At 42.3% G+C, this 12,317-nt stretch overlaps 2 protein-coding genes across 6 annotated transcripts in view; one reads left to right on the forward strand and one right to left on the reverse strand.

The window, feature by feature from the left end:
- The window catches only part of LOC306696899 (membrane-associated phosphatidylinositol transfer protein 2-like), a 37,636-nt gene extending 29,491 nt beyond the window's left edge, over window positions 1-8,145 (forward strand). For 2 of the 5 annotated variants that reach the window (XM_079160620.1, XM_079160621.1), the window contains exons 16-25: window positions 1,931-2,095; window positions 3,105-3,389; window positions 3,867-4,015; window positions 4,123-4,239; window positions 4,457-4,573; window positions 4,678-4,826; window positions 5,148-5,297; window positions 5,400-5,580; window positions 5,832-5,960; window positions 6,222-8,145. In XM_079160620.1, coding sequence (XP_079016746.1) covers window positions 1,931-2,095; window positions 3,105-3,389; window positions 3,867-4,015; window positions 4,123-4,239; window positions 4,457-4,573; window positions 4,678-4,826; window positions 5,148-5,297; window positions 5,400-5,580; window positions 5,832-5,960; window positions 6,222-6,614 — 1,835 coding nt within the window. In that variant the 3' untranslated portion in view covers window positions 6,615-8,145. Of the gene's footprint in view, window positions 1-782; window positions 936-1,930; window positions 2,096-3,104; window positions 3,390-3,866; window positions 4,016-4,122; window positions 4,240-4,456; window positions 4,574-4,677; window positions 4,827-5,147; window positions 5,298-5,399; window positions 5,581-5,831; window positions 5,961-6,221 lie in introns of all 5 variants that reach the window. The other 3 variants (XM_079160622.1, XM_079160624.1, XM_079160623.1) reach the window with 2 other exon arrangements.
- Window positions 8,146-10,025: 1,880 nt separating this feature from the next.
- On the reverse strand, window positions 10,026-11,754 carry arl6ip4 (ADP-ribosylation factor-like 6 interacting protein 4). Its single transcript, XM_079160813.1, has 5 exons — window positions 11,518-11,754; window positions 11,095-11,415; window positions 10,750-10,867; window positions 10,602-10,671; window positions 10,026-10,514 (listed from the first exon to the last, which is right to left on the reverse strand). Exons 1-5 carry the CDS (start codon window positions 11,681-11,683, stop codon window positions 10,476-10,478), a joined length of 714 nt encoding a protein of 237 aa, XP_079016939.1. The 5' UTR covers window positions 11,684-11,754; the 3' UTR covers window positions 10,026-10,475.
- Window positions 11,755-12,317: the final 563 nt, after the last annotated feature.

The raw sequence follows: 12,317 nt of genomic DNA on the forward strand, positions 1-12,317 counted from the left end.
CTGACACGTGAGACACTGTCCCGTTTCCCAGGGCTGCTTGTCATAGACAACATGTGCCTTAAAGATACCTTCATAGCACACTACGAGTTCCTTCACACACATAATTAAACATGTTTCTACTGTTTGTTCTTCAACATCTTTTGCGAAGCAGTTTATTCATTTAAATGTGGTCATAGTCCTGCTGGTGGTTTCTGTTTGGACACTCATTATTGTGGAGTAACCCGTACAGCTATCCCCTTCCCTTTTTAATCAAATATATGTCTAATGAAAGGCCACAGAAATTCTTATGGTAACTACTGAGCAGAGGATTTTCCTTTAAGGTTAAAATACATACCTTCCATCATAGAACCAGGGCTTATAAAAGAGCCACATGAGGGTTAATATCTAATTAATCCTAATATCCTCAGCTCTGCCTTGTATAAAAGTGCAAAATGTTTTCAGAACAGATTACGGTAATAATTTTTTTTTTTTTGAGTTCAGTGTGTTCAAGCGGTTTTATGACCAGCAGATTCCAGGGCATTTACATTATTACAGCAGTGTTATATCACACTATATGACCGACTAGCAGTTGCGATTTAAAAGAAATGGGCTCGACTAAGAGCTTGACTCTGCTTTCTTGTCTCATGTTCAGTTCTTCTTGCTTCATATTTTCTTTGTGTCTTCCTTGTCTTCTTTCCCTCTTCCTCTCTCGGCCTCCTGTCCCCATATCTGCGTACGTGGCTCGCTACCTCCAAACCCCTGCCCGACCCCTGTCCCTTCTGCCCCTCCACCTCCCTCTGTAGTGGAGACAGTCCAGAGCAACGCTCAGCTGCTACTTGACAGCGGGCCTCCTCTGTCCCTTCGCTGTCAGGAGACCATCAGCGAGACCTGCATCCCTGTGCCTGTGCTAAACAGGCAGGAGGGCTCCCTCAAAGCCACACCCGCCACTATGGAGTGTGTGTAGCCTCTCCCATTCACCCGCATCTGTCCTCACCCCTATTCACCGTGTCTCTTTTGTCTATTTGTTACAACCTTTCTTGCTGTCACGTCCAAGATGCTCAGATTTATACCTATCGTGTATTTTCTGAGTATTTCCATCTACGTTGTTTCAAGAGTCGAGAGCTGCAGTCATGTTTCTGATGAATCCAATACCCTGATCGACCATTATATATACTGCTATACCTTTCCTTGCAACATCTAGCTTTGTATCTAAATTACTTTGTGTAAGATAATCAGTACTGGTTAAATTCTTGGCTTAAGTATTTTCTAGTTAGACATAGAAATAGTACAAAATATTTACAACTTATCATGGAAATACTTTGGAAAATCTAATAAGCATCTCATGTGGTGTTGCATTTAATTGTTGCCATCACATATTCATGTCACGTTGTTTTCAAGCATTTGTGTTCGTGCTGTGGTTTTTAAGATGGGTTTCAGTGTGTCTGCATCACTTCTATAAAATGTGATTATTGATGTCGGCAGAAGGTATTTATACTATCGTCCAAATTTCAGAGACATTTTGATGTGAAAATTGTGCTGCTTGTGATATTGTGTTTGTTTAGTGTACTGTACGTGGAGCTCTAACTATAAATCATGAACATACGGTTCCTGTGTTTCTTGTTGTGATAATGGTCAGAGGTCATCTGATTGATACACATCTCCAGACCTATTCCATTTTGTCTACAAAGACAAAGACTTAAACATGATGGTACTTGGCTATTAGATAAAAAAAAGCACCTTCATAAGAGATACTAACACATGGGTGTAACTGTAACACATTTTAAGTGTTTTATGTTCTCATGCTCCCGTGTTTACTCTGGCCGGTTCCACATATCTGACCTTTTGGTTTCACATGTCCTCTGCTGCCACCCTAACACCCCCCCCCCCATCACTGTGAGTTCCCCTTACCTGTGTCTCTGTCTAATGGGATCTCCTTGTTTCGACTCAATAGCGGATGTTGTTCAGTCTCATGGTGGTGTCTTCATGGACAGTTCGTACCCCTCATCCCCCATAACGGGCCCCCTTTCCCGGGGCCAGCGGAGGGCCAGTGAGGTCAGCATGGCCAGCCAGGTCTCAGGAATGGCAGACAGTTACACTACCACCAACATAGCCAACAGTAAGTGTTCTCAATGCCAACGAGCCTGTCTCTCTCTCTCTCTTCCTTCCACTCACACAAACAGTTGTCTAGTTATTCCCCCTCTTTCTCTCTTCTTTCAGTCTAAATCTTCTCTCTATCTCTGTCTTGTTTATCTTTCCGACTTTCCTCCCTCATCCTCTCTCTGTCTCTCTCTCTGTCTCTCTCTCTGTCTCTCTCTCTCCCTCGCTGTCTCTGTCTCTGTCTCTGTCTCTCTCTCTGTCTCTCTCTCTCTCTCTCTCTCTCTCTCTCTCTCTGTCTCTCTCTCTGTCTCTCTCTCTCTCTCTCTCTCTCTCTCTCTCTAAACCCCGTTACTCTGACTCTACACACACCCTGCACTCCAGCTGGAGCGGTCTAGTCAGCCCAGAGAAATCTTTTTTCTACTGCTGCTTAGCAGAGTTTTCCCCTCATTGTTAAACTTCAAAGTTCCACTATGAGCAAGCAAAGTCCTGAAGAAGAGCAAGTTTAGCGCCACTTTTCACTGTCTGTCCTACTTATCCACTGTCTAAATGTTAATGCAATGAATGAGTGCTGCATTTATCTAATGTGGACACCTGGGTCCCTCAGCCATTCCTGTATTGTCCACTCCCAAGTCAAGTGTTTGCGGAGATGACCACTATTCTGTTGTGTTTTATGTGAGATTGTCCACCAATGTCCTCCCGTTCCTCACTATTTCACATTGTTACCAGAGCATTTATTTGTACCTCACATTACTGTTCTGCACTTTGCTGTTTTCGCACCTACAGATAAACTCTGTAGATGAATATAAACTAATTACAACCAATTTTTGTTCATGTGTTACCAGAGCATCAGAAGATTTTCAACTGCCTTTATTGTTACTGTACTAACAATCATTTCTTACCTTTGACGCCCACAGTTCTTTTTCAGGCAGCTTACTGAAACCAGACGCTCTTCAAACAGTTTAAACTGTCTCTTACCAACATGAATCCATTTTTCATTCGATTTCTTTGTCTTTGTTTTCTCCCCATAGTCGAGTCATGCGAAAATAACCAGTCCAAAAAGTTCAGCCTTTTGTCCCAACTCGCCCTTTCATCACAAAACAAATTCTTCCTGAAAAGTCCTCCTAAGTCCCGTAAGAAAGCAGGGGCTGACCCGGCCGAAGGATCTCCTGATGCAGATGTAGTGGCAGAGCTGGACAGTGAGGCTAGTGGAAGTCTAAGTCCCATTGGCCAGTACGACAACTGCCTGTCAGCAGGGCTGGACTGTGCTATATCTGATCTGGTCTCACTGGACTCCCAGGCTGAAGTGGACCAAGGTATTTTTCTAAGGGAGGGGACATTTAAGAGCAATGTGAGGCTGCAGTTCTTTTCTGTTCACTGTTCTATACTGTGTCACAAGCCAAAAAGTCAACGCTTTTTTTCCCCCCTTGTATTCTTTCAAAATGTAACTCATAAGGATTTAAGGGAGTCATTTCTATTTCCGAGGAATAAATCCACACTTCTCCAAATCCATAATCTTTTTTCACGTCCATACTAACATGAATAACAATCTTCAGTTGCTCATATAATCATGTTTCAGTTCTAACTATCTTTCTTTTCCTTCTGCGCTTGATTTTCCTGTTGATTACAGATGTTCTTCTTTTTAGCTGGAAAACTGCTGGGATCTTTGATGATTGTGGTTCATAATTGAAATCAGGGGTGTTTGCACCTTTGCGTGGCATCGCATACCTCTCACTGAATCTTACAGTTTCACCTTACGTGTCTGCACCCTATTCACTCCATTCCCATCGCAGTTGCGGCTCGTTGGTGGGGCACAAAGCGGCTGGACTTTGCCCTGTACTGCCCCGACGCTCTGACCGCTTTCCCCACGGTGGCTTTACCGCACCTCTTCCACGCATCATACTGGGAGTCCACTGATGTGGTGTCTTTTCTCCTGAGACAGGTGAGTCAACATCAGAATACCTGCCACTCTTCATGGCCTGTTAATAAGTGACCTAGCAGGTCCCCTTAAGAGATGCTGAGGATGAGTCATTGAAATGTGTCCTGTAGGTCATGAGGCATGAAAACTCGAGCATCCTGGAGCTCGATGGAAAAGAAGTGACTGAATTCACCCCCTCAAAACCTCGAGAGAAGTGGCTCCGCAAGAGGACTCATGTGAAGATCAGGGTGAGCATCAGATATACAAAAGGCAGTGTCAGGGGACTGTAGTGCCTCACAAAATCCTGAATTCCTTCCTTTTCTCTGACCTTTCTCTCATCCATCAAATCTCATCAAAGAAGGGAAGAAATGTGTTCTGAGAGTCATCATCAATAACTTGTTTTTTGTGAAGTGTCGTGGAGAAAATTACATTTCAGCACGTACTTTTCTTTCCCTCTTTTCACAGAACGTGACCGCTAATCACCGTTTAAATGACGCAGTGTTCACGGAAGACTCCCAGCAGGTCGTGACAGGCCGCTTCATGTACGGCCCTCTGGACATGGTCACCATGGCCGGGGAGAAGGTGATCTCTCTTTTGTCACCACAACAGCGCACACAGAATCATTTCAGTAATTTCAATAATGTCTGTGTAATTTGTGCTCATGTTTTTTTTAAAATCCTGTACAGGTTGACCTCCACATCATGACCAAGCCTCCATCAGGAGAATGGATGTTCTTCAACACAGAAGTGACCAACAGTAGTGGCCGTGTGTCTTTTGTCATCCCAGAGGACAAACGTCTGGGCATCGGGGTCTACCCTATCAAAATGGTTGTCAGGTGAGATTACTTTGACCTTTTCAGTTAGCCATTTTCACACAGGCGCTAATAACAATAACCAGGTCACTGTTCTGCTTGACCATCACAGTGTAACAGTGAGTAAGTAGAAATATATACTAAGTAAAAATGTACCATTAGAGGTTTCAGACATCTTTAATTGTATTATTTTTACCTGAAAAGGGTCTTTCCCAAACGCTGATGGCATGTCACACTTTACTGAATTTATATTTTGGTTTTAGCTCCGTTTGTTGTTGTGTTTCAGTGTGCTCAAAGGAAATTTGAGCACTTTTTCTCACTCTCTGTTGTTCTTTCACTTCTCAGAGGCGACCACACATTTGCAGACAGCTACCTGACAGTTATTCCACGTGGCACAGAGTTTGTGGTTTTCAGCATTGACGGGTCATTTGCTGCCAGTGTGTCAATCATGGGCAGTGATCCCAAAGTGCGGGCAGGAGCCGTGGATGTTGTCAGGTACCGAGCTGCTCTTTTTCCTCCCCAGTTTTCTTGGGTTTTCACAAGAGTCTCTTTGCTATTTACGTCTTAATTCTATTCTCCTGAACCTCCTCATTGCAGGCACTGGCAGGATTTAGGCTATTTGATCATCTATGCGACAGGACGACCAGACATGCAGAAGCAGCGGGTAGTGGCTTGGTTATCTCAGCACAACTTCCCTCATGGCATCGTCTCCTTCTGCGACGGCTTGGTCCATGACCCACTCAGACACAAGGCCAACTTCCTCAAGTCCCTGACAGAGGTTAGACTGGGAGGAAGGGAGGACGGGGGGGTCTATGTGCACTAGTACTTTAGTTTGTGCATGTGTAGTCTTGATTTTTGTGGGAGGACGGGGGGGGTCTATGTGCACTAGTACTTTAGTTTGTGCATGTGTAGTCTTGATTTTTGTGGAATGAATGAGGAATTAATACTTTTAGAGATGAAAACAACAATGCTGACATGGTATTACTATGAGAGAAATATTAACTCAGTCGTTCATTTGTTTGATTCCAGCTTCACTTGAAGATTTTCGCCGGCTACGGATCAACCAAAGACATCTCAGTCTACAACTCCATTGGCCTCCCTCCCTCCCAAATATACATTGTCGGTAGACCCTCCAAGAAGATGCAGCACCAGTGCCAGGTACCATTTGATTATTTTATGCATAACTTGGGGAATTGATCTTGCTTTTCAAATAAATATTCCATTTACTTATTTCAAGGATGCTCAAGTAAATACCTAAACCCCAATGAAAAGTATTTAACATTGGACCCTGGTAAGGTCTAATACTGCCACTCTTACAACCAATTAATAACATATTAAACTGAATAAATACATATCAATTAACCAGAAAGTAAATCTTCTCAGATTCATTATATTTGACAGCATGTCTCCTCTCAACAGTTCATCACAGAGGGATATGCGGCTCATTTGTCCCAGCTGGAGTACAGCCACCGCTCTCGGCCAGCTAAGTCCAGCAGTGCACGCATGGTGCTGCGCAAAGGCAGCTTCGGCTTGGGCGCCAACAGTGACTTCCTAAGGAAGAGGAACCACCTGCTGCGCACCATCTCCTCCCAACCGACCCCCAGCTCCCCGACAGGCAGCATCCACAACAGACCGGAACGCACACAGAGCCAGTCAGACGGCGAGCGGCTGGAGCGGCTGGAGCGGGAGCGGCTGGATTGCGCTCACAGCTACAGCCAGGGAGCAGCGCAGCGCAGCATGAGCATCACAGCCAGCTGCTGGGGCCGCAGCAGCAGCACCAAGCTGGAACCGGGCATTCTCAGCCCCAAATGAGACGAGGGAGACAATGTGAGAGTGACTTAAAAATATACAGGGCTGAGGAAGAGACCCATGACGAAGAGAAGTGCAAAGAGTTCAAAACAGCTGGCTTGCACTAGGTGCTACAAAACCACTCTTTATAAACTAATGCCAGTCACACTCAACATAGATATTTATGAACAGAGGCTATGGCTATATTTATTGTACAACACACACACAAAACAGGCATTTCAAAGAGCATCTTCCTTAAACAGGAACCTTGCACACAGATAGACATAGCTTACCCTGTAGGGATCCAGACTGTTTCTACTGTTTAATACATATTTATCAGTCTTGAATACAAGGTCAGTTCTTTTCCTAAAGCAGACTTTTAGATTGGTGATGGTTACACATACAAGCACCCCGATGCTGTACACTTACGCAAAACAACACAAAGTGGTTACAGACCGCCTGTATCAGGTCCAAGTTTCTGATACTGCTCTGTAACTGACTACTGCCACTGCAAGCACAGCAATTACTATAGAGATCAACGTTGAGTATAATAGTTTTAAAGTTATGTCTTTTTTATGTGATAATAAGATGTGTTCTCGAGCTAAAAATCAGGTAAAACTGGATTGGATGTGTTTCTTTTCCCAGTGTGACCCAACAGACAGCGGAGACGTATATTCTGAAGATTTTTTTTAGGAAAACATTATTTATCAGGATTTTAAAAAAACTAATGTTTTTTGTGTAAGCTAACAATAAATGATTTGATTAAGATCACCTACTTGTTTCATATAAGACTAAATATGACTGGCTAATGTCACCAAACCATACACTCCAGTTTTGCTTGTTTTCTAGTCGCCAATCAGAACAAAGAACCATCCAGATATCACATGCAGCAAACAGAGAAACTACCCTTTAACTACGGTTGCAGCTGAAACTGTTCCTGGGATTTTTTAGCATTTGACCACATCTCACCGTACTGCGCTGCTGAACCTTCCCGAATCAGCCGTGTACAACTCAGCTATTGGGGAAACTCCTGCTACTGTGCGGTTAATGTGCCAAAGTAAACAGTACAGAGTGATATGCTGTACATGAACAGAAAGGAAATGATTACGGTCTCCTGTGTAAAAATGGAATAGATTGTGTAAGTATGTAGTTGAGTGGCTTAACGAGGCTTGTATATAATTGTTATTTTACAGTGCAGATCTGGTATCTGGTCCACTGAAGACCAGTTTCAAGTGTCTTCTTTACTCTGGGGGTAAACACCACCTCATTCAGGATACACTTTAATGATTGATGATGACTATTCTTATTTAAGATTATAGATATTTTAAAATGTATTGATTTTGTGAACAAAGTGTGTTTTAAGATTACTTAATAAGCTATGTTGGTTTTAATTTTTCTTTAAACTTTAGTTGCAGCAGCCAAAACTCAAAGAGGTCTTTGCCTGGCACAGTATTGTATTTCTCTTATGTTAACTTACAGATCTCCAGAATTGTATCAACAGAACTGCTATCTTGTATCATATATTGTATGTTTATTATCTATTTTGGAAATTTGGGATATGGCTTCTCTCTGGTTATCCCTAAGCTGTAAATGAGGCGTTGAATGTGCTCATAGATAATCCTGCTCCGGTTAAGGTTTCTCTGTTCTGCTGCGCCTTTAGAGGAAGAACAATCTGCTAATTGTTAATTCTGTACAAATTGCTGTCAGAAGTAGGAACACAGAGCTCAGACTTACTTAATGCTGTTCACCAGTTATCACTCAACTGGGTGCAGATGTGTGATTTATTCATTCAAATGATTTGGCCCTCTGATAGGCTTTAGAGAGCTGACTGCAATGGACCAATATGGGCTCAAATGAAAGGGAAACGTGCAATGTTACTCAACCGCACCACGAGATCAAACTGTTGATGAAATGTTACAGCGCATTGACAATCAGCTCAACGGGCACAAATTCTACAGACGTCAAATCACAGAGGGAATCCGAATACATCTTATTGCTCAACAACCGCACAGGGACACGAGCAACATTTTTAAAGACCATTACAAGAAAAAGTAGGGATCTCTCACAGAAAACCGATCAGTCTTAACTGACCGACACTCAGTTGTCAGTTTATTAGGTACACCTGTCTAAAAGAGAGTCGTACCATGAAGGTTAACGGGTTTGAAGGTTATCGGGTTTTTTTAAAAGAGGATCAACTTAATGGTGATTTTGGAGGCTGTAGTTTGTGACGCTGTTGAATTGTATTGTGCTATACTGAAAGGTGTTTCTAATATTTTGTCCAGCCCTTTTATATCAATGAGGGGAGACCTAATGCTAGATAACTGAGTGTGCATCCTAATGTAAAGGTTCCTATGACTTCCCTAATCAGGGCTGTTTATAGCTACCCCGGTGAAGAAAGGCGCCATTACAAACTGTACTGCAGTCCCTCTGCATCCTGACCATTTCAGAGAATCTGGCTTGAAGCCATATAAATAAAACTCTTTCGGAGGCTGCTGATTAAAGAACGGCTGTTTGTAAATCAATAGTAATTAGAAAAAAGGGAAATGCAATGCCGTAAAACATGCACTCGTCTAAAGTTGGCAACTACTGAACCAGATGTCCTTCCCCCAGATTGCCTGGATATTAAAATCCCCCAAAAATGTAAAGAAGAAGCGGTGCGGTCATCTGTGAAGTTTGGATTCTCTGGGCAGACAGTCGCTATGATTCTGCTACTGACACACATATTTCCAGAGGCCTTACATTTCCTTTTGCTGCCTTACATTACCGCTGTGTTGCGAGGCCTAGAATGAACGCTGCTCACTCCTGAATTCACTTCATGGAAAAGGACAGACCGTTTACTTTGTGGGAATAGAGAAAGGGCCATATTTGCTTCGGCTTGTTTTCACTTGAAAGGAAATGTATAAAAGGAGAAATCTATTTGAAATATTTCACCAACATTAGGCAACCCGTCGCTGTCTCAAGCTCTGTCCCCAGGTTAATGCAACGCCACCACTGTTACATCAACAGTTAGCGTTCATTGGCTGTATATATATATGTATATGCAACATACCTTGGTAAATACTTTCCTTGTACAGGGTGTGTATCTTGTAGGTTTTGGATAACTTCATTTTATTCATTCCCTTGTGTTTTTATGTACAGTGTATAAAGAACATATAAATAACTACTAAGTCATTTTGGCCTTTTTTCACACTCAAAACGGCAAAATTATCAAATAGAATAATATGGTTCAGCTCCATAGCAAGTGTCTTCAGAGAGCACGGATTATTCAAATATAGGAACATTCACTGCAGTGAACCAGAATCAGTTCACTCAAATGCAGATTTGTTCAGAGAACCAAAGAGGAAAAAAAATAAGTGAGATGTGAAGGTGAGTAGACCTCTACGAGTGGGCGTCGAGTACGTAGCCAAAAGAGAGTCCACGCTCAAACCAGCTTCGTAATGTTCAACACGAATCAGTTTATTTAAAAAGAAAACATTTGACTGTCAGTCTGTTCTCAGTCACATCATCTGAGTAGCAGGTACAGAAAACAGACAACCTCACAAGCAATCTATTCAGGATTGAACCTTAAATATAAATCACTGAAATACTTTTAAAAAACATAGACAAATAAAAACATTCATCATTGAATATTAAAACTATTTTGGACATCTTCCTTCTGCAGAGTTCAGTCGACACAAAACAGAAGTCGCTCACTAACTCCAGCATAGATTTAATAAGGCAAATCAGTACGAGATATCGTCTTTTATCTGCATTAAAAACATCAAGATGTCCCTTTACTTGTGTACTGTCACTATCAAAATCACAGGCAACCGTTTGAGATGATGCTTCAACGTTCAGCTTGTTGAGGCTGCACTCCTGAAGGAGATCACGTCGTCTTCTACCGGTTCACTTTCCTCTGGAATTCTTTCCCGTCTCCCTTGGTGGCTATGGGATGCATGGACGTTCACCGTTAGATATAAAAAGGGAAGTCTGTTTATTTCACAAAGTTAGAATTGAAACTCTCTCTCGTACCTTGCTGATGTCTTTGTGTTTTTCTCGGCTGACCATCTCCTCTATGATCTCTCCTTCTCCTCGAACCAATCTGGAAGAAAGAAAAAAAAAAGCTGAGCTGTAGAACTTTATTACAAGAACATTTGTTCACATTTGTTCGCTGGCTGACCTGGTGAGTCCAGTTTCTGGGTCCACCACCCTGCGGATCACACTCTGCCTGGCCTCGTACTCCTCTTTGGTGATGGGCCTCTTGGTGGCGAGTCGGGCCTTCTGCTCGTCAGTCATCACTGCAGAGGAAACCGAATATAACACACTACATGTGACGATAATATTATGATAAATACTGTGTGAGACAATATTTATTTGTCAGCCGTCTCAGCTGTTGCCATTTATCATTTAGACTATAAACTGACAGAAAAAGTGAAAGAAACCATCACTATGTCTTAAAACCTGAGGATAAATCTGCAACAATTTCTATACAAAAAGCTCAGTGTGAAGTAACGTGATGTCCCACCAGGTCCGAGCTCCACTGCCCCCTCATCACTCTGCCACACCTCCAGGTAAGATGGGGGCTTCTCTTCCGGAGGACTGGGCAACACCACCACCTCTGCTTTCTTCTTCTTCTCCTCCTTCTTCAGCTTCTTCCTCTCCCTTTTCTCCCGTTTCTTCTGTTTCTTCAGCTTCGCCTTTTTCTTCTTCGACTTCTTTTTCTTGGCTTTACTTTTCTTCTTCTTTGCCTTTTCGTCACTCGACGACGAAGACGACGAGGAGGAAGAAGAGGTGGACGACGAAGAAGAGGAACTTCTTCTTCGCTTCTTCTTCTGTGTCTTCACATCTGAGGGAAACAGGAGGAAGTTTAACAGAGTTAAGTGATAATACCACTTGTGTTGCTGTCAACGCTTCCTACTTTTTTTAATTTCTTTTTTTAAGTCCCAACCTTGACTTTTGTGTGATGTTTTCTTTGACGACCTGCTTCGACTCCTGCTGCTGGATGAAGAAGACGATGATGAAGACGAAGAAGAGGAGGATCGTCTTCGTTTCTTCTTCTTCTCGTGTTTCTTCTCTCTGCCAGCTCTGTCGGGTGATCTGCTGCGATCCATCATCGAGACAACTAACCCAACATAAATCCACACGGGCAGCCTGGCTCAGTAGAAAGCGGCTCTAGTTTGCGGAAGTTTGTGCGTCTTCAATTGTCTTCCGTCAGCGTCTGGAAATACAATTTTAAGGTTCCTAGTTCCTATGTCAGTTAACCCAACACATGAACATAGATTAAATATGCTCAGTTATGAGGAACCACCATATACAGTCTATGGTAACCACTCAGAACCTATCCTACAACTATACTTCAACTACATTGTGTGTATGTACTTAGTTACCAATATTTGAAATACAAAGTAAAACAAAAGAGCTATCAGTGTCGTCAAAGTATGAACAGTTAACGTAATCATTATGCAGAATGGCCTCTTTCTGAGTGCTATGTTATTGTTATTTCGTACATTTTATACACTGAAGTTAATGCAGTAATAAGGACTCCCAAGATAGAAACAAGTTTTTACATAAATCTGATTGTCTTACTTTGAATTTAGCTTGCATGGAAATTAGTTTTGTTATGAAAGGAAGAGCAATATTCCCTTACCAGCCCATTTGGTAGGCAAAATAAGTATCAAATATATATAAATATGTCTACTGCTGAGTCTTCCTTCTGCTTTTAATATCTTAATTTATGCAATGACAAAA

The sequence above is a fragment of the Pholis gunnellus genome (genome assembly GCF_910591455.1).
Source record: "Pholis gunnellus genome assembly, chromosome: 6".
Taxonomy (NCBI): Eukaryota; Metazoa; Chordata; class Actinopteri; order Perciformes; family Pholidae; genus Pholis; species Pholis gunnellus.